Raw genomic sequence first — 21,797 nt, forward strand, 5'->3', positions numbered from 1 at the left:
TGACGACAATCCAAGATGGCGGCACCCTTGTGGAAAAGGTCTACACGCGGACGTCGATGGGCCCATATCGCTTGGCGACACAAAAAGCAGCAGAACATCACCTATAAGGTCTGTACCTAGTATAGTTACTCTCTAGTTTACTTTGCCGGAAAACACCGTGATCGCGCATTGTATAAGAATCAATAAAGTTGGCAAGCGCTCGAGCAACTACAACTCGTCGCGTCGAAACGAACACGCCTGAAAATTTCCGAGTCTCGTCAACGGGCTGCGGACAGCGTTGAGGGACAGCGAAAACAATCTTCGAAAACTGCCTAATAAGTGATTCCCCTGTGCCTATTACGCTGTCCGTTACTAGGTGGCGTTGACAGAAGCCCACCGAAGAAGGAATAAAAGAACGAATGGGGGAAACGGGGCCGGCTATGGAAGGAAGATTTTGGGGAAGCGGGAACCGCAACCGAGCGGGACACAAAAACAAGGAGCGACCGCCGTTGCAAGCAACGACGTCGGCTAAACAAAAAACAAAAAAACAACGACGTAAGAATATAAACCAAGGAGGGGAACCAAAATCGAATCGCTCCAGGAAACACAAAAAGGGTCGACGGAAACAACACAGCCGCGAGCGGTTGTGTCGTTTCTGTCTACCTTTCAGACTCTCTGAAAGCGGTAGTATACCGATGTTTCACTGCAGTTAGAGTCGCCTTCCGAGAGATCTAAAAAAAAAACAAAGTAGAGACGAAAAAAACAAAATCCCCACAGAACTTGGTTTCGCAGATTTTGGCGCGAGCCTTTTACCTTTGGGTGTGCTCCGAATGTGTGGAAATACGGAAAGTTAACGTTAGAGCTTAGGGGTAACCACAGTCGCATTGAAAAGAAAAACATAAAGAAAAGGCACGCTACGCCATGGTGTTTGTTTATGACATTTCGAGTAAACAAGGTGTATAGGTCTAAATCCCAGATGCTCTACGGGGAGCTCAATTTGCACTTTAGTCAGAACGACACAACCTTCCTCAAGATAGTCTGAGACTGTATAAGGCCTCCGTCAACGGAAGAAATCTTGGCGGTGTTCTTGAAGCTGAGCCTAACGTAATCCTGTAAAAATGGAGCGCAATATTGCCGGAAGCGCCGCATACTGTTGAGTACAACGCACAATGCGGCTTTCATCGCTGCATAAGCCGCTGCGCTGGCTCTGATAACTGCAGTAATCAAAGCGAGCATTATTATTTTACTTTTATTTTTACAGTTTTTTCTTCGGGAATGTCGGAGTGGCGGCAAGCGGAAACCTTCAGTCGGCGCGCGTATAAAACGTCCATTACTTTTTTTCGACCTTTCTAAGCGTTTATAAAAGTGTTTATCCTTCGTAAACTGTAAACATCGCAACCCACTCGGCATATCTGTTAGCGAAAATTGCCAGCATTGAAAAGTCGCAAACACGCTCCCGAGATGGAGCCATCAAAACGGCGAATCCCCAGCTGCAGTCTTCTGCAGGGATATACTTTGCAAGAACCCAATAATAATGCCGTATTTTCCCCGTGCAAAAAGGCTGGGTTTGCTTGCCAATCTATTCCTTTTTTTTTTTTTTCTCGGTGCATCGTATACAACGGTGCGACCTATACGATTTATTTTCCTAAGCGCGGAGCTTAATGGTGCGAGAAGTTGGCCGTATAAAATTTACGACAAAGAATAAACGGCAAATTATCCACCTATGGCTTGCTTTTTCGGCGGACCGAGGACGGTTCGAATTGTGCGCAGCATACGTCCGCAGTGGGAGCGACTCTGCCGACCGCACATGTACCAAGAAGTGCGACTTATCGATAAGAGCGACTATTAAACCAACTTTTTTTTGCGAAAACGGCCATTTATAGGGGGGTACGACTTATACAACGCTGCTACTTATAGACTAAAAATATGCTAGTCATCAGTACAATGCGACTAAAATACATGTGCTCCGGTGTGGCGAAACAATACATGGACGTACCGTTCAATCCCTACTTAACAATACTTAATTAAATATTCGTGTTTTTTTTTCATTTTTTTTTTAGCTGACGCTTAAGATATATGCGGCTCGATGACAAACGTCCGTCCTGCCCCTTCTGCCTCTTGAGTCTGACGCCCTCCTTTCACGACCTAGCTCGCGAAAGGCACGACTCAGAAAAGAGTCCCCTTCTGAAATTCAGTCTGGCCACCTTTATCACAATCAACTTAGTATGCTAAGCTAGGTGGCGAAAGCTACCGCCCTTTATAAAAGCCACAACCGTTAGCAGCCATCCATTCATTCATACATCCATCCCCCTGTCATTCGGCGTTCAAATTACGGTGCCTGGAACGCGTCTCCGACGGGCATGCTTAACCATACCCCCTCTATACTCACAAAGCCTGGCAGTTCGACAACGGAGCCATGAGTGCCCGGTCGCAAATTTGGAGCAGGAAGCTCCGGTAGCACAAAGCATAAAAGAGCCATTTCTCGGGGAACCTGCACGTCAGCGCACAACTTTTGCAGCGGCGAGGACCCGAAACACACTTGTTCGCTCGGGAGAGGCATATTTCGGCGTCTCGCCGCGGCGGGGCGCCAGTTACGTGGCTCTCCTCTCATCCGCTGTCTGCCGCTCCACCTTTTCCGTTTCGGAGGCCGCTTCTCATGGCGATCTGCCAGGTTTTGTCAGTATATAAGACGCTATGGTTTAACGCGTCCAAAAAGGTGGTCCCTCGATTTCCGCCCGATGACGTCGTAGCAGTGCCCTGCTGCCCCCGGTTGCGACCCTAGCGGCTTCGCAGCAGCGGATGTGACAGACGCCTGTTCTGCTGCAGGCCGCTCTCCAGTGTACCAGCCCACGGAAGCTTCGGCGGCCAGAAGTTGGGACGCCCCGACGACAGCGACACTCGCGTTCGTTCGTGGTTTTCGCCAGCATATGTACGACCAACCGCCAAGATCACGACATCTGACATCAGGATACGTCAGGTCACTCCGGCCTCTGTGACGTCATTCGGTGCCACTTCGAGACCACTTTTGACGTATGGGCGGGATAGGACGCTAAACGCGCTAGTCGAAGACGCGCTCAATGTACACCATTGCTCGAATGCCAGGCCCTATGCAAGGAGCAGATGACGCCCTCGTTCGCGCAGAGTGCAGGGACAGAGCACGGGTGGAGACAAAGACGGCTACCCTTTCCGTCTACCGACTGTCCTCTTCCTCTCCGTCGGTTTGCCTCCGTATTCTCGGCCGCCATTCACGCGCAAAAGAAACGGTGCCCGAACAAACGCGTTTACGAGACCGCAATCGCAAGGCAAGAAAAGGTTGAACTGCAGATTGAGCCACAAGGTGGAACTCGACTTTAGAAATGATCCAGTTCAGAACAAAGAAATGGGAACTGGGAAAGGAAGAGGACTCAGCTTGATTTCATTCGATCGCCGGACACCAACACAGACGGTCGACATGCGCTAAAATAAACACCAGCTCGTCCAGGACATCGATCTTTCGACGGATTGCAACGGCAGCGAAGAGTCAATCGAGCCACGCGTGAGCACGCGATACAATTATGCGCTACAAAGAATACCTCCTCGCGCTCGATAAATGCCTCATCGATTCCCCCTATTCCGCGTTCGGCGCGCTTGCGTGTTAGGAGGTCACGCCGAAAGCAACCAAAACACTCGATTCGCCAAGGAGACAGAAAAGAGCTTTTGAATAAAACAAAAGACCCCTTTCAGAATCAAGATCGAATGTTAGCATCGTATAGGCTCGGTCGATGGAGGGTCGAAGAAATACTCTTGCGTGACATATCTCTATTGGCTGTGCCATCATATATTGGCGGCTACTGCGAAACGGACGGCACCAAGTGGCTAGACCAGTAGTTCTCCCGGCCGGTTCTCTCGTCAGCTATCTTTAGCGAATCAAAATATTCACAGTCTATTGCGGGCATTGTCGGCGTAGCCTAAGGTCTATAGGCTACACCGTGAAAGTAGGTATAAAAAAATACTCGTGATGAAAATCACCAATAGCTAGCGAATTTGCTGCAGTGATGGGTATACGGGTATCCTTTCCGTCCGTCTTTTCAGCAAGAATTGCACTCGGAGATTTCATTAGATCCGGGGGTCCGATCGGTACATGCCGAGTGAGTCATAAAGGCGAGTGAGTCATAAAATGATTTAATGCGTTTTGAAATCTTTCGTAAAGTTTGAAGTTGACGAGAACGAGAGAAACAATGCCCGCAACAGCTTGAAGTCTATTGCGGGCATTGTCAGCTGCAAGTTATAAAGCAGGACCAATTCCGGTCACAAAACTCTCGGTTCGCTACGATTGGTGGTTTTCTCCTCTCCACTCGCCCCTCCCCGTTCAGCACTCGCTCTGCTAAAGTGGAAAGACTAGCCTGCTTTGTGGGCGGGCTTGTCCCGCTATTCTTAACCTGCAACAAAATATGAGGCAGAATAATGCCCTGCCCCCCTGACGCACTCGTTCCAACTTGCTGAATAAATCAACAGGCTGCATTGCTTAATTCTTTCATTGTCCGACTCTTGGCAAAAAGCTGTACATTTAAATGTACATGGATTCTGCATTATTATTGAAACAAAAAAGCACACTCGAAGAACATTACGAGCATAATTAATTATAGTCGCAATATATCTGAGATATGTTTTAAAAATGCGTTAATTGCACGTTTTGTCTTAGAGGCACATTTCTTCAGTGTGTACACACTTGGTGCTCGATTTGAAATGTATTATTAGTCGGCTCGGTATTTTAATATAGCCCAGTTTATTATTCTATAACCGCGTTTATTATTAATATATTATAATATAATAATAAGCTCAATATTACATATGTTTCTTTTCAAGGAAATGCACGAGTTTCCGGTTCTTTGTTGTCGGCTGATGGCCTCGTAAAGTCATACATTTTTACTGCTTGCCCACGCAGTGTATACCAGTGTTTCGTGCGAAATCAAACACTGACTGATCGGATGGCTTGAATGACTGATAGATTGAATCACTGGTTTACCGGAACACAGATTGATTGACAGTTTTATTCAGTTATTGTAAGAAAAACTCTCTCAAGCAAACATTCCACACGCAACTCCGACAGGCGGCGCTGGACCGCTATACGAGCCAAACTCGGTCACGTGGAAGTCGCAGGTGTTGCCTTCCCGTGCCGGTCAATACGGGAGAAGGGAAGACGGCGATGGGAGGAGACGGGTACTTAGAGGGAATCCCGCAGGCGCCGAGGGAGAACAAGCTCCCTCGATCGCGGCCCGGATGAGACGCAGGTGGTTGGCCCGGCTCCATCGAAGGGGGATAATGGCGACTTCCTGTTCCCCGTCGCATCGCATCTCGTTAGGCCAACCTCGCCCTCCCTGCTGCGTAGAGCCCCTTCGTTAGTCACGGAGAGGCTGCTTCTGGTGCTACATCTTCCTCGTCTACCCTGTCACCGTCACCGGTATAATTATGGGCAACTCCGTCATGACACGGTTTACGCGCGTGTTATAGGCAAGCTGAGCGAGCGTCTTTTTTCTTTTTGTCAGGTACCTCCACAGTCGGTTTCGTTCTTTCCTCTCTTTCTCTCCAACGTTGTCCTTCTGCGAGATATTAAAGTTTCGGTTATGGCTTTGTAGTCTAGTACGTCCGTACCTGGAATTGTTTGCCGCATATAAGAGAGCCATTATAAATAATTCTTTGACCGAATGACAACAAAATAAAAGCTGCTGGGTATAAAACAAACAAAACATATGTAAAATCGGTATGATTACTTCGTTCGTTGTTCTCATCTGCTTTACACTTTCATGTCCCCGAGTTTAGATAGTAACCATAGTTTGTCAGCGCTTTGCAAACATACCTCAACGTCGGACTTGACCCGACGACTTCACGTTAGAGATAAACATGGGGGGGGGGGGGGGGGGGGGGGGGTGAGCTCAATCAGATTTTTTTTTGTTGAAGACTTCGCAATGACTATAAACATATGGCCAGAGCACGTAAAGCAAACCGCAGTTTGTTAGGCGTCCATAAAATAAAAAAGGGCTAGTACGTGCTGTGCGCAACTATTAGCCTCAGCCCGCTGCTGTGCGTTTCAAACATTTTCCAAAATGTTTATTGGCCAACAACACCTGATCCCGAGTTTGATCCCCACCCCTGTTTGTTTCAACGATTTGGATGTTTGGTGTTGGTTGTTGGCTTATTGGCCAACAACACCACTGCATCCAAATTGACGATTTGGATGCAGTGGTGTTACGCGACCGCTCCTTCGTGCGGTCCCGTAACACTACTGCACAATGTACCCTAACGATTTATAGCCTCTGACAGTCGTACTGAACTGGCTACATTTCTCATCGACAGCAAGTCACCAAAGACCCATTGGGGCTGACTCACTTCCCGCGGTCACAATGTACACACACGCTCCCAAAAACGACCGCCAAGACCACAGCTGTTTTGGTCATTGCCTCCACACTTCGGGCTTCGCCTCTGGTGGCGCCGCGTCACCTCCAGAAGCTTCCTCCTTCCACGGGTACAAAGAACTTGCGGAAACCTTGATGGCGTGGCGTGGCTGAAAACAAAGTCGTAGCAGCGCGTGGCTGAAAGGGACAACTCAACTAACAAAGGAGCCACACGACAACAAACAGGGCACAACTTGAGAGGCACATTTCAGTTCGAAGCCGGGGTCACGCTGCGTCGTCCGAAAGACATGGTGCTCGCTGCAGACTTTATGACAGACGTATCTTACGAACACGCCTCACGCACATTAGAAACATGTTTTCGTCATATATGTATGCTGCAGACATGTGTGCACACATGGCTTGTATGACCGATGTGACCGTCATACAAGGAAGCAACAAGCCTCAGACAGTTTTTTCCTCAGAATGTCTCATGTATATAATGTACGAGTGGTGCGACCGCGCGATCTAAAAGGACGACAGTGCCAACGACTAAACGAACGCGTGAAATGAACGAGGAACCCACGAGACTTAAGGCAGCACATCGTATCGGCAAAAAGTTGGACAAACAAACAAAAAAAAAAAAAAACGTGAGAATTGTCGGGAGAGTAGAGGGATGTGCCCTAAATCCGAACTATGAAGAACGACTACTAAGGACAGCGAGAAAACAAACACGATACCCGCAAGAACATCCATAAAGACCACAGTACACAAATTATGAGAGAAAGAATAACCCTTCTTAAACAATAGACGTTAAAAAGAAGCATAAAGGTGGTTATAATAATGCTCCAATAAACTCGGTCCGAAGCAGCGGAAGAGACAAACGTTGAAGAGTGTCTGCGGCGCCCGAGGGTGATAGCCAGTACACTGGACGTAGTACATAACATATTTACGATAGACACCATTTTTTTTTGTTTCCTTTTTTTTTTTTAAGCAACTCTTTTTTTTTTTTTTTTTTTTTTAGTTGGACGTTAGACGTAAAATTTTTACGCGGGTAAAAGTCGTATTCTTGGGAAATGAAAAGTTCCATGGAATGGCCGTCGAACGACGCAACTTGGCGTTTCGAGACGCCGATGAGAGACAGGGAAAATAGTTCGTATCTTCGAAGGAACTGTGACAAAGAAACCAACAAAATAATGCCGAAAAAAAAATAAAGAAGAAAGCTTTTAATTACACATGTATTGGAGGAAGCGCGTGTTTTGTTTTAGCACCCCGGAAGACGAAGATAGATGACGGGCTAGAATACAGTAGAACGGCGACGCACATACGATGCACAAACAAAAGATCAAGTACAAATAAAAAAAAAAAAACATAACCAGTGAAAAAGAACAATAACTGAACTTGCCATTCCCCATGATAAGCGCGGATAAGAGTAAAAGTGCGACTCCGGCATTTTGGGGCGGCAGTTGGTGTCAATCATAAGCAAAAACTTGGCGTGCTCAATCGAGCTTTTAGAAATCGGTTTCAAAAAGAAGCAGCGAAAAAAAAAAAAAAAGAAATCTTACGTCCCGCGAGAAATGGTGATTCATGCGCGGATAAGGGGGGGGGGGGGGGGGGGGCATGATGGTCAAAGTGCCCAGAAGACGTGATGCTTTCTTTTATTATTCATGAAACAAGTAAATTGCAACTGCAAACAAAATGGTAGCATCGGCTCTGCTCACGAACGTTGTTGTGATGATGACAGTAGATGACGGATGATGACAGTAGAACGGCGACACACCTACGATGCATCAAAGAGAGATAAGAAAGAACCGTGTTTTTTCGGCCCGCGTAAATAAGCTACGCGTGATAAGAAGCCGAAACTTCGCGGGAATGTGAAGTTAGAAGTTTAAATAAGTTACCTGGATTAAAAGATAACGGACAAAGACAAAACCTCTCTAAGCCGACGACCACCTAAGCCTAATGTCGCCAAAACAAAAAAATGCCATTGTCGGTTTCTGTAACGGTTAATTCAATGTAAAAAAAAAAAAAAAAAGAGGCCAGCAAGAAAGGAAACAATATTCCATGCTTGTTGAAAAGTTCATCTTCACTGAAAGAAATGCCCAGAATGACATTTCTTGTTTTAGCGATATTTCGACGACGCCTTGTGACGCGCGTACCCAGGGGCATGCGGTCAAGTCCCCCAGTGACCCATCAACCCACAGACATAGTTCAATCACTTCCATCCCGTTCCGCACAGTTGAAAGGGCCGTCAACCATCATCGTATTCACTACCTAAAAGACAACGGTGTGCCCTCGGCCTCCCAGCACGGGCTCAGGCCAGACTGTATAGTTGTGAAACCGCTCTGACCACTGTGACTCACTTTGTGAGCTCTTACCCGGACGGCCGCCTCCCGACAGACGTTATCCAACTCGATCTACAAAACGCCTTCGGCACGCTATACCACTCAATCCTTCTCCAGAAGGTTGCCCGTTCAGTTAATGAACCTCTCCTTCTTTGGATGAGCCGCTACCTCACTGATCGCTCCTACCGCGTGCTACTGTGTGCCCAAGCATCGAGAGACTTCCTTGTCCCATCAGGGATCATCTCAACGCTCTGTCCTGGCGCCTACGTTATTCATCATGTATACACGTCAACGACATGCCGAACTCCGCCGGAAGTCTACTTCTATATTACTCGGACGACACCATAACATTAGCCCCTATATAGTGTCCTTCCTCCACTGCAGGTCTCCAGAGCAACCTTCGACTTTTTAATGCCTCGGCCCTCCCCAACGGTCTCAGCACAGGCCCCCGAAAGAGTGCCGCTATGCGCCTATCGAATAGCAGTCACTGCCTGCCCCACATACTCAATTGCAGATTGCCCGATCGAGGCCGTCCAGTTACTTCCTATCCTAAGAGTTCTATTCACTTCATATCTAGTCTTCTCCACCATCATAGAGAACACAGTGGCAAAATCCAGACGCGCCTTGGGCATCGTAACAAAGTTGTCAAGATAGTGTGGCCCTGAAGCAACCGCTCTGGTCCTGCCGAGGCTGGAGTAGTGCAGCGCCGTCTGTCTCTTTCCCAGGCTCACCTCACCTCCGAGCTCGAAAGCATACAGCGTCGCGCCACTCGCATCGCCTACTTGGTTTGTGGGAGCCTCTACCACCATACAAACAGCGGCTAGAGGAAATCAAATCACAGCCACTTGAACACAGAAGGGTTGTGGCACGTGTTCCACCCCTCTGCAGGCTCCAAGACGGCTACATAGATGTTACCTAACTGCACTCATCAATTAGGCTCAATAAACGAACCGAAGGACCTGTGCTCCCAACACGCACAAAATATCTACCACCGTCCCTCGGTGATCTTGGATGCCCTCGAAAACTTCCTCGCGGCGCCCTCCTCTATCTGGACTCCTCTGCCTCAAAAGCAGCACTAAGATATCACCTAATATTTATTTGCGTGCGGTGCTTTTGTGATAGGGTTTCTGCGTCGTGGGGTAGCGGGGGATTCGGATGAGGCGCGGGGGTTGTTGGCGACTTCCGGCTGGGATTCTTGTTTGAACAGGACGCGAGCGCCGGCCTGGCACTGCGCGGCACCTGCACTTACCTACTTAGTTTGTGCTTCGAGCTTTCCTGTCCAGGGTGGCGCTTGGCGTCTGGCGTTGAGGCCTAGCATAGAGTGCATCCTACCGGCCGTTCCTTCCTTCCTTCCTCACGCATCTCATCCTCACATTAGCGGAAAACAAACAGCGCAAGGACAAGGACAGAGTAGAAGGCGGTAGACACACACAGCGCTGATTTACAATTGAGCTTTATTGGCACTGACAACCTGTATAAATACACAATTTGCCCGGCCCAAAAGCCAAGAAAAGAAACAACACGAGAGGAGGACTACACGTGTTCCCAGGGTCATCTGCAGGCGCCGTTGTTCTCCGATCTGAGTAGAAAAATACACTCCTTTTCCGTCCAGGCAAGTGACGGGGCACTAACACACTCAGAGCCCGATTGTCCAATGGCGCGGGCTTCTATAATCTCACGTGTCAGTTTATCTTTTTGTTTTCTGATGACCGTGCATCGTTCAAAAGACGGAGTACATCCGCAATCGCGGCAATGCACCCCAAGGTGCCCCGACACAACCTGAGACACATTATAACGATGCTCTCTTAAACGCTCATTAAGACAACGTCCTGCCTGCCCTACGTATCTCCGGTCACAGGAGAGGGGAATAGAGTACACAACATCCGCAACACATGAAACAAACTGGTTTTGGTGTTCCTTGGTGCACACCTGTCTCTCTATTACATGAGAGTTCACTCTTTTGCACATCATAGATAGCTTGTCTGGAGCCGAAAAGACCACGTGAACACCAGCTCGACGTCCCACTTTCTTCAGATTATGGGATATTTTGTGTAGGTACGGTAGTACTTTGATGTTCTTGTTTCTCCTGTTAACTTGTTCAGCATTCTCAATCCGTCTTCTCTTTGGTAGAGTTTCTGCGACTGCCGTTAAGAGGCGCAACGGCTAGCCCGCGGCCGTGAGCCTCGCTACTTGATTCTTAAAGCTATCCTTGACTAAGTGAAAGCAGGATGTATTAAGGGCGTTCTTAAAGCAAATGTTGATGACTCCCCTTTTTACCAGTTTAGAGTGGGCAGACGAAAACGACAGGAGGGGTTTATTACTCCTTGGTTCATAAAGCCAGCAGGTGTGTGTGGGGAGACACTGCAGCCTAAGGTCTAAAAATCTTATTGAACCGTTTACTGGTAATTAGTGCGTGATAACCAGTGGTTGCAAGCATTTACTAAAAGTGGCTAAAACCTCAGAAATTTCGCCAGTAAAAGGAGTTATTTTTCTACTCAGATCGGAGAACAACGGCGCCTGCAGATGACTCTGGGAACACGAGTAGTCCTCCTGTTGTGTTGCTTCTTTTCTTGGCTTTTGGGCCGGGCAAATTGTGTATTTATACAGGTTGTCAGTGCCAATAAAGCTCAGTTGTAAGTCAGCGCTGTGTGTGTCTATACCGCCTTCTACTCTGTCCTTGTCCTTGCGCTGTTTGTTTTCCGCTAATATGAATGACCAACTAGCCCAATCGTCAACACTCATTCTCACCTTCCTCCTATATATTTCTTCATCACATATTGGGTTTTACTTCGCTCATTTGCTCTGGGTGGCTGGTTAGCAGAAGCTCACGTGTAGAAACCCTTGCCTTTCAGTCTAGCCTTGTGTACTGCCCAGTGCACCTAAATTGGCAAATGATAATGATGATGATGATGATAATCTTCTTCTTCTTATTATTATTAGTAGTAGTAGTATTATACATAAGTTCATGTCGGATCACAAAAACATTTCGTATTTTTCTTTTATTTTTTTCACAAACACCCGGTACTTTCGCGCGTACAACAAACGCGGCAAAAATGGTTCCTTGCCTTTAGTATTTTAGTTTGCGAAATAAGATATGTTATTTTAATAAAGCAAACAACTCCATTGCAGGACACCGACGGCTTGAGAAACGCCGGGTGTATTGAGCCCCCGAGCATTTTATTATTACTCCACAGCCAATGAGACAGCAGCGTTAGACCGATAAGAACGCCGAATCAGAAAGCAGGAAGCGCTAACAAGAGACACCACGCCCCTGCGTTTCTAAAGCCGCCAGGGACTATAGCAAGCGCCGTCTGATTGTAATACGATAGAAGTAAGGAACCTCGCTCCGCCAAAGCGGGCGATTCGCACCACTCAGCGCACACGTTGACACCCTTCAAGCGAACACGTCCTAAGAAGCAAAACCGACGCCGTACTGTACGCCTAACAAAACAGCCGAGACAGCCATCGCAGCGAACCACAACCGAACCAACCGGGGAAGACCGATCCCAAGCGCAAGAAAAGCGACCACCAATATACGAAACCGTTCCTCCGCGATCCTAGACAGGCGAACCTCGAGCCTAAAACAAAAGTACAAAAAGGAATCAAAGAGTAGGACACGAAACAGGGCACACATTGTGGTCTCCAATCCTTTCGTTCCAACCGTTGCCTGCGGTGGTAGATACACGCTTCAAAACAAAACAACAAACAAACAAACAAAAAAAGACAAAAGCGATTACTCCCGGAGCCACGAGCAGCAGCATTTGGTTGGCCCAGAGCATCCGCCACCGTCGGCAGAAAAACGAGTGCCGGGGCCAGCCTGTAGTTAGGAGAACACCACCGCCCCCACAAGTTCCTCGGACTTGGGTCAGCGCAACGGAGGATGCCGCCTCCGCCACCGAGCCGCCTGCTCTCGCTGCTTGCGTCGGCTGCCAGAAAAGTCGGTGTTGCTCGGGAGAGGCGGGAATTCCGCGCGGGAAGGCAACAAGGGAGCCCCTTTGTTTCATTTTCTTTTTGTTTCTTGCGAACCTTCCTCCTGGAATGCAGCGACGCAACGCCTCCCAGCGAGATCGCGCCGCGCGCATTGGCCACGCCGCCGTGGCGCGCGAGATAACTCAATACCGAGAATTGCGCGCGAGTTAATCTCGTCTTCGACCAGCACAATCGGTAACTATTAACGACGAAGCGCGGAAATTAGGAAGCGCGCGGGTGCAGCCCGAAACTACAGTACCGAAACAAAGGCGCTTCTCTCCCGAGTATCAGTATCCTGGATGAGGATTCAGGTGTCACGTATTTATCGCGTTAGGGCTAGTTAACAACGCTTTCGCGTTCAATAAGCCGTGGGCGTCCCGTGTAACATATTCGCTTAAAGAGTGCTCTGCAAAGTCGAACCTTTTGTTCGGGTATCGGCAGACGGCGCCAGACAACACCCTATACTCTGTTGTTCAGCGCTAAGCTGTCGTAGCGCTGGAAGCATCGTTCTTGCCGCGCCAGTCTATCACCTGCCTTTTACCGACCGACCCACTCTTTCTGTGCGGTAGCATGCGCACAAAGAGTAATCACGTGGCGCATAAGACAGGCGGTTGACTGGTCCAACGAGCACGTTGCTGCCACCTACCTTTCAGCGATGCGTTCAAGAACACGCTCCACAGCTATGCGCATCCCGTCGCGTTCAGACATTTACTACTACTGTATACGCTCCTACAGGATATCCAGTTATTAACTTGACACGCAAACTCTTCATTCTCAGGGCGCTACGCCTCAGACCTTTAATTCTCGGGATGCCACATGCCATTTGATAATAAAGTGCAATCATTTTACTCGTTGCTGCGTCACCAACACGCTCTTTCATCTTTGGCGTTGCTTTGTCCGCTGCATCGTGAAGTTAATTTCGCGATTGGAACAGGGAAAGCTACTCGAACTAGCGCAGCGACCATGGTTGTAGGTATACAAACAATCATCTTGCCTTTGTTAAAAAAGTATCTAAACAAGCTGTGCAAATGTAAATGGCTGAACACCTGATCCTTCATTATCTTTAGCAGGTCAATGCGAAGGTCTATCGAGTTTCGCTAGTCTATAGGTGCAGTTATCGTACACAGATATAACTAGGGCAGTACGGGAGTAGGAGTTTATACCTGCGTTCTTGGGGCGCTAGGCAGGTAGAGTATACCCATGTACCCAGAACGATAGGACAGTTAGGATATACTAGTATGTGACTAATGGCGAGACTACCCCGGATCCATGTAGCTGAAGCAAGCTGGCTCCGAGACTCACCCTTGTTGTTCGCCTTGGCGGTCGGCGGCTCGGACTTGATGACGGCGGCAGGGGTGGAGCCGGCGACCGCGGGGGCGTTGCCGTGTCCCAGGCTGCTGGTGCTCACGGGACAGAAGAAGGTCCTGGCCACGGAACCCGACGCGTGGCCCTTCACCAGCACGGGTTTGCTGAGTGGCGACGAGGACGCCACCGCGCCACTCGCACGGGCGGCCGCGGGTCCCACCAGCCGCCCTGGACGGAGAAGCAGGGATTACACTTTGCGTCGTCAAGACAAATTTCGCAACTACACTCTCAACAAAAGGGTAGTCGTAGGGTACTACATTTCGGGTAGTCAGAAGCCGTCACAGATATCGCTGCCCCCCCCCCCCCCCCCCTTTAGTTATACTAACGACCCCATGGGTAGTCACACGGCACGTACTCAAAAGATAGTCACAGTGACCACCCCCAAAAGCAACATGGCGGCTGGCAAGCGACAGTGGAGCAATACGAGTAAGGCCTAGCGAGCTGGACTGCTTTTTGCTAAAATACGATTTTCAAGTGCGTACGCCCGTTCGCTGCCTTCCGTGCGCACTGAAGCACTCCAAAACGCGCCTCAAAGCACCGGCATCGCACCTATTACGAGTAGGGGCGACGATGTGAGGGGGGGCATTCGAGGGGGTTTGTCCGCGACTACTTTCGCGCGGCCGGCTGCATTTACTTCGCGGCCAGAAAACATTCAAAGAAGGAATCGTATAGCGACGAATGGAATGATGTCTTTATTGAACAGAGCATATGCTTGCTGTGCTTCTCGCACGTGATCCGGCGTTTTCAATAGACAGCGGCGAGGCCAAGCATCACCGATTCAAGCGGCGTCGGTTCCGATCTTTCAACGCTCCTGCTCACCTGTTAGCATTCGTTATCCACTTTCAAGTCCCTGGTAATCCTCACCGCGTCTGTGCACGCACTTGGTGCTATTCACCGCACGGAACACCCATTCAACTAGCTATGGAACTGATCCCACTGGGACGAGAGGCCGAGAACCGAACCCTCCCTGGCTGCTCCGTGGAGCCAAGGAACGCCTCCATGTTTTTCACTAAAATAAGTAGACACATAAACGCGCGACCCCTTGAATTGGGCGGCGCCACGCGCCACCTAACGGACAGTGCTCAAGCTAAAAAAAAGAAACCAACAGTTTCTGTTTTGAGCGCCTCGCCAGACATGCACGAATGTTCATATAACACAACACATTTCACACATACATACACCATAGAATTTTATACATGACCGCGTTCACAAGCAGCACAAGGTACAACACGAGATATTGACACTTTACATTCCTTTTTTTTTCTTTATTGGACACTCTACATTCCTATACACACGACCAGTCGACACCACCAGCTTATATACTGCTGTATTTTCTGTGACCAATTAGGATGGTGACCACTGTCATATTTTGCATAAATACGAAAAGACTGTGCAAGATTTACCCGTATATGTTATTTTTCTCTACTGCCCTTAGCGAGGCGCTCGTATCTCTAATGTAATCCATTGCAGAAGTGAACTGCAGGTTATAAATAAATTTGAATAGTCGCTACACGTCACGTTTTGATCAGTTTCGTTTTCTCGCTAGCCTACACTTCAAGGATAGAGAAGCCTGTTTAATGAAATGTATTAATTATCGAAACCAATTTCTGAAATCACCACTTGTTGAACACGCTGATGCATTCTATTTTCTCTTTTTACATATTCGAATGACTTCAGGGGCGGCTGAGTATACGATGAGTACACTGAGCACGCGCAGGTGATTCTAGCGACGCCCGTCCGCCGGTCTTCCCGAAGCGTTGTTTCAGTTTTCTTTTTTTCGCTACAATTGTTTCTGCTCAAGTGCGTGTCTTTCAAATATGCGTTCAAGCGCTCGCGGTCGCGTTAAGAGGACAGTGCATAATTGCCGCTTTCTGGCCCGTGCCTTCACCTGCAATGAACGCCAAAGACGTATGCTAAATTATCTAAGCATCAAAGGCGAACATAGTTCTCTGCGCTTCACCTGCTGGCGTCTGCAGCAGTACTTTTTCTGAAAAAAAAAAATCTAAAACAAATAGCACTTGTATGTTTGCCAACGCCTTATTTTTGGAAATTTACTTGCAATCTTTCATATAAGTACAAGGAACGCGTGCCGGAAGGCCTGAAATCCTAGTTCCCTTTAAAGTACTCCACCTGGGATGACACACACTTGTTTCAGGCATTTTTGTTTAAAGCATTTTTGATCGAGTATGCTCGCTGAAATGTGCCAAATGAGCCAGTAAAGGCGAATCATATATTCCGATACAGAAAAATACTGAAATACACGGACATGATACCAGATATTTGTGTACGTTCGTCCTGTCCGGCCTCAGTCGTGGTGTTCAATGCTTCATACTTCACTGCACTTGAAAGCAAAAAATTGCATATGACAGGCGTGCAAGTTCGGCGGAACCGAGGAGGCCATTTGCAACTGACCTGGGCCCGTTTGCTCGAAGCCGGTTAACTTTAACCGCGGTTAAAAGTTAACCACCCTTCCCTACTAGGTACCTACAAGTACCTAGCCAAGTTTGACGAGGGCTGGATGAACGATAGCTCCGTGTTTTATTATGGGGTGGTAGCTCGGGTCACCTACTGGCTCTAGCGAATATACGTGGCTTCCGTGGAAAGGTTCCCGAAATGGGGGGGGACCCAAAAAAATGGGCTCTGCCTTGTTTTCGGGACGCAGCGCGGCATACATTTGAGCTTAAGAAACAATTTTTATTGCTCGTGGTACAAATAATCGGCAAGGTAAAACTAAATTAACCCTTGTTTGGAAATCTTCTGAATATTTGGCTGTATGAAGTGAAGAAAAGCCTCGTTGAAATTTGCTTCCGAGTTCGAAAGAGGACGACGAAGTTGAGTCCTAGAAACGATGAGAAAGAAGTAAGCAGTGAAAGGCGGGCGGTACACCGGCAGCATAGTTGGTCAGCATGTAAGAACCGTATATAACACCGTCATAAATTGAAAAACCTGTAACTCGGCTCCACTGAAAATTGACCTATTAGTAAATTACCCGAACATCGAGAAGAACGCTGAAAGTGTAACTCTACGAGCCGCGCGCGCTGGCCTTCCTCTTATAGAAGATTTGAAGTAAATAATCATAATAAATCTTTGACGAACGCGCGTGCATGGCAAAATTTGTTTTAGGCTTTTTGCTTCAGAACAGTTATTACTGCAGACGCCAGCAGGTGCAGTGCGTGTAACTACACTCGTAGCATGCACCTCGGTGTTTTTGAAATTTAGCAAAAGGTCTATGGAAACGCTCTCTGCTTTTGTGTGCTATTAATACCCGGCCGATTGAGTCAAGGCGATCCAATTTCCAAAGACGTTGCCATGCCGACAAATATCGCGTTCATTTAGGCTTAAGAATGGCCAGAGTCAAAAGTCTATCTAAAAAATTCGGCGAAGTCGTTGCTCATATTTTGCGTTTTAAGTGAGGTAAGGCAACGCGAAAACCTCCTGCACCATTCATTGCTGACTAACGCGCCCACTACTGCAGCTACTACGACGTATTAAAAGGGTGTCCAAACAGGACACTACAAAACGCACGACTCCGACAAATCGTGAAAATTGAAGCGGACGCGCCCGCTTCGCGCCCGCTTCAATTTTCAAGATTTGTCGGAGTCGTGCGTTTTGTAGTGTCCTGTTTGGACACCCCTTTAGTTCCAAAGCGAGCGGCGCTCACTCACCGGGGCACCGCCATGTTTCCCCACCGTCCTTACTCTGCCGGTCACGTGACCCAAAATTCCCCCTCGTAGGAAACCCGGTTAACCACGGTTAGTTAACCAGCTTCGAGCAAACGGGCCCTGCACGCAGAACTGACTGATCACACCTTTTAATAAGAGCACGCTCTTTACTGAACCGCACAATAAAAGACGACAAGAGTACCTCGTCCGGCGAACATTCAAGTCAACTCACGCCTGTGCGTAGCTTCCTGTGCTTTTCAAGAGATTTTATTAAATTACTCGAGCACGACGCCCGCTTCCAGCTGTTTACTGCTGTACATGGTAAAACCCGCGACGGAACCAAAAAGGACAACCGCGATACTTTTTATCTGCTTCGGGTTTTACTAGGTGTCTACCGAAGTTGCCCGTACTCTTTGGTAATATTTGTTTTCTTCCAGGTTAGGCAAACTGAGTGCTGACTGCACTGCGTGCGGGGACGTTGAAGACATCGATCACGTACTATGGCACTGCCCGGAATACGAGAAAGCACGGAAAACATTACTAGCTTCGGTAAGGGCGACAGGAGCACAGGCGTCCACGACAAAGGAACTGCTATTTCCTACTGGCGGCAAGCAACGGGCGCGGGTCATATTCCGTGCAGTGCTCGAGTTTGCGCATGTGACTGAGATTTCAGACCGCCTCTAACTGCCGCGCGCAATTCGGAAACCGGTAAAGATCTCGTCACACGTTTGCGACATGACAATGATGCAAAACTCCAGTGAACGTAACTGTGTTGTGGCAGAACTGCGGAACTGCGGCTGTGAAACACAAGTTTCGCCGCCGCTTCGCGGCGGCGCGACATGTTACACAGGTTCAGCTCGTCGCCGCTTCGCGGCGACGAGCTGCACTTGTGCAATTGACCGAATGTTGAGAGCGATTGAGCGACTGTTGGCACTTGAGCGTTTTATCGAACCTTTACTTTGAACAATGTTTCAGCCGTGTGTTAGCAACGCTTTGCCCCCTCCCCCCCCCCCCCTCCCTCTACCCTACAAATGATTTGATTGGCGCTTTCCCCTAGTAACTGCTAAAATATTTTATTCAACCCATCTCAATCCACATCTTTCCCTCCCTCTCCCCTTTGGCTGTGCGAGTCTTTTCCCTGCCTGGAGAATAACATTTCGCATAGCCATTAAACCCCCTTTCCCGTTTTATACACCACATCCCCCCCCCCCCCCCCCCCCCCCCCCCACACGCCTGTTTCGACCGGCTCAAATTTGAATAAATGGTAACCAACGCACAAAGAAAACAAGTTTCAAGTACTTTTCGAGATTTTTGAAGTGACTTTTACAATTGAACGACTGCATGCACTTGAATGTTCAATGCAAGAGTTTATAAAACGTGACTACCCCATGCTTGTCACCTGCCAACAGGGTGGTAACGCTCAAAGGCTCAAGCCCAGTGGGTAGATAAGTAAGCCTGTGGGTAGTTACAGCCGTCAAAACGCATGATGACTAGGGGGGGTGCTCACTTTTTCTTAGAGTGCACCCCCGCCCCCCTTCACAACGCGCGTTAAAATAAACCACACCTGAAGTTAAACCTGCTGAAACACCCATATCGAATTTTCTCGATACTATGGCAATCATCACCACAAAACATGCCTAGAACCATGCCACACCAAACTTTTTCTGACGTCTTCATTACAATTGTCATTTGCCGAATAGAAGAAGCCGCCAGCCGACGTTGGACCTTTGGGAAATTATGTGGAATTTAGAAGTGTGCGCGCAATATGCTGCGGAAAGCGATGCAATTACGTGTTTTCCTGCCACATGGGTTCATTACGTATTATTGGCATTGCTTTGTACGTGCCTTTCTTGTTTTGCTTTTATGTATCTTTAGCTTGCTTGAACTGTTGACTAGCCCTCCTCGTGATTGTGACGTATGAATAAATAAAATAACATGAAATGAAACGTTGACGCCACTTTCTCCCGCCATCTGTATTACATTTTTACACTGTTGAACACCCTGACTCTGTTAAAAAACAACTTTGTTGCGCAAACAAAAAAAAAAAATATATATATATAAATATATATATATATCAGTGTGTCGAACCGAAAAAAATACGGGTTCGGTTACGGTTCAGGTAAATTTATTTTGTTCCGGTTCAGTTCCGGTTCGATTATTTCGGTCCGCGAACCGGTTCGCGAACCGGTTCGGAGCGCTGAACCGGTTCGCGAACCGGTTCGGAAATTATAAATGACAAATTGCAACATCAAAATAAATTACAAATAAAACAACTGAAATCAGCACATACGAAACGGGATACATCGTAGTGTAAGGCTCAGGGATTTCTACCAGGAATGGTTTCTTTATGTGCACTCAAAGGTTACCTCACCGACGTTTACGCATTCGGAATTCATCTAATTGGGCCCGACGCAGTAGCTGTAAAATCCGCGACCTCCTTACAAACCCACTTACAAGTAGAACTCGCTAACTATCCCGCCACCTCGGCGTGTAAGCAATTGAAGGAACAGTGGGGAGAAAATGCCGCTTTCTTTATTTGAACTAGCCTTCGGTAACTCAAATTAGACCCTTACAGAAGTTTTCATTAAACAAGATACGGAATATGAAAAACACTTCACCGAACGCAACGCCAGAAGGACGTAATAGGATAAATATTAAAATAGAAGAGTTCGCTGTATCACAAATATGTTAGCTTCTAAGTGCCTATACGAAACCGAATGCATTATTATCAAACTCCACAGCCTTTTCTTTTCTCATTCCGATGGAAGCAAGCTTCAAGAACTCGCGCATTCTAGAAATGTGTTATGAAATGAGCACACAGCAGCATTTAGGATTTACGAGATTGTAGAAAAATAAAATCCGGTGACGCGATTTTTTTTTTTTTTGCACAGCCTTTCAATTTTCTTTTTTCCGTGCAAGCCGCGACCAGCGCAATACTGGTTCCTATGTCAAGATTCATGGATGCAGCGTTTATATTCCTAAGACTGAGTGGAGAAGAAAAATATGTAAGCGAGGTGTGCGTCAGTTGACGACACTTAAAAAACAAATGGCATTGATAGCACATTCATTGTCAACAGCGCGTGGCGGAACCGTTTTGACACGAGCCGGTAACCGTTATTTTTTTCCGGTTCAGTTCCGGTTCGGGTTCATCGCGATAACAATATAACGGTTCGGGTTCGGGTTCAGTTCCGGAAAAAATACCGGTTCGGTTCCGGTTTTCGGTTCGGTTCGGTTCCGGTTCGACACCCTGATATATATATATATATATATATATATATATATATATATATATATATATATATATACGTAGGATGTAAGATTACGAAATAAGATATCGTATGAGGCAGATATATTACCACTAGGCTGCCCTCAACTTAGAAAATATTGTTTAAAAAAAATTGCTTTATACGAGACTTTCGGACGGCACTTGAACGCTCTGCAAACATGCCGTCGAACGGTGCCCTTGACATTACGAATCATATTTTGCAACAGGAGCGACGAACGCCACCGGGCGAACGAATTGGAAAACGCTTAGAAGTTAGAACTCGACGAGCACAGGCGGCACGTCGACAACAGACACCAGCGAGAGCACCGCCGAGCACCTGAACACGCATCCACTTCCCGACCGACCGACGTTTCAAAATGCAGTCGGTAGCATCCAAAATAAAACGTGTTTCCGTTAAAATAACAGAAGATATAATTTTACGCCCACGACGTCAGTGTCCACGCCCCCTGAACTTCAAATCGGTGCCGAAAATACGCACCCTGCTTTTGGCGGCCCAAGGCTGATGTTGCCCGGCGGAGCCAAAGTTTCGCTTCCGGTTTAGAATAAGATTCCATAAACGCCGGTTCTCACATGCAGCGAAGCGCTGATGTAGCGCTCCTCACGTGTCGTCAGCTACTTATTGTCTGCTATGTGCAACGGTTTTGACGGTGCGATACAAAGCTGGTAAACGCTGCCGTCAGCACGCGCTTAGCGCGAGGTTAGCGCTATGCTTGTAGCGCTCCGCTGCATGTGTGAGCAGGCCTTTACATATATCCCCATCTTTCGCGAAGAAAATAACGTGGTGCCTTTTATTAGTGCTTTTCTAAGTGAAATCTAAAATAAT

The 21,797-nt window shown here is 47.7% G+C and overlaps 1 protein-coding gene across 1 annotated transcript in view; it reads right to left on the reverse strand.

Moving 5' to 3' along the window:
- The window catches only part of LOC8053885 (calmodulin-binding transcription activator 2), a 955,024-nt gene that overhangs the window by 492,428 nt on the left and 440,799 nt on the right, over positions 1-21,797 (reverse strand). Inside the window, 1 exon segment of the mRNA XM_042290892.1 lies at positions 13,964-14,194. Within this exon segment, the coding sequence (XP_042146826.1) occupies positions 13,964-14,194 (231 nt within the window).

This window comes from Ixodes scapularis, unplaced genomic scaffold (assembly GCF_016920785.2).
Source record: "Ixodes scapularis isolate PalLabHiFi unplaced genomic scaffold, ASM1692078v2 PGA_scaffold1__304_contigs__length_218370807, whole genome shotgun sequence".
In the NCBI taxonomy this organism is placed as follows: Eukaryota; Metazoa; Arthropoda; class Arachnida; order Ixodida; family Ixodidae; genus Ixodes; species Ixodes scapularis.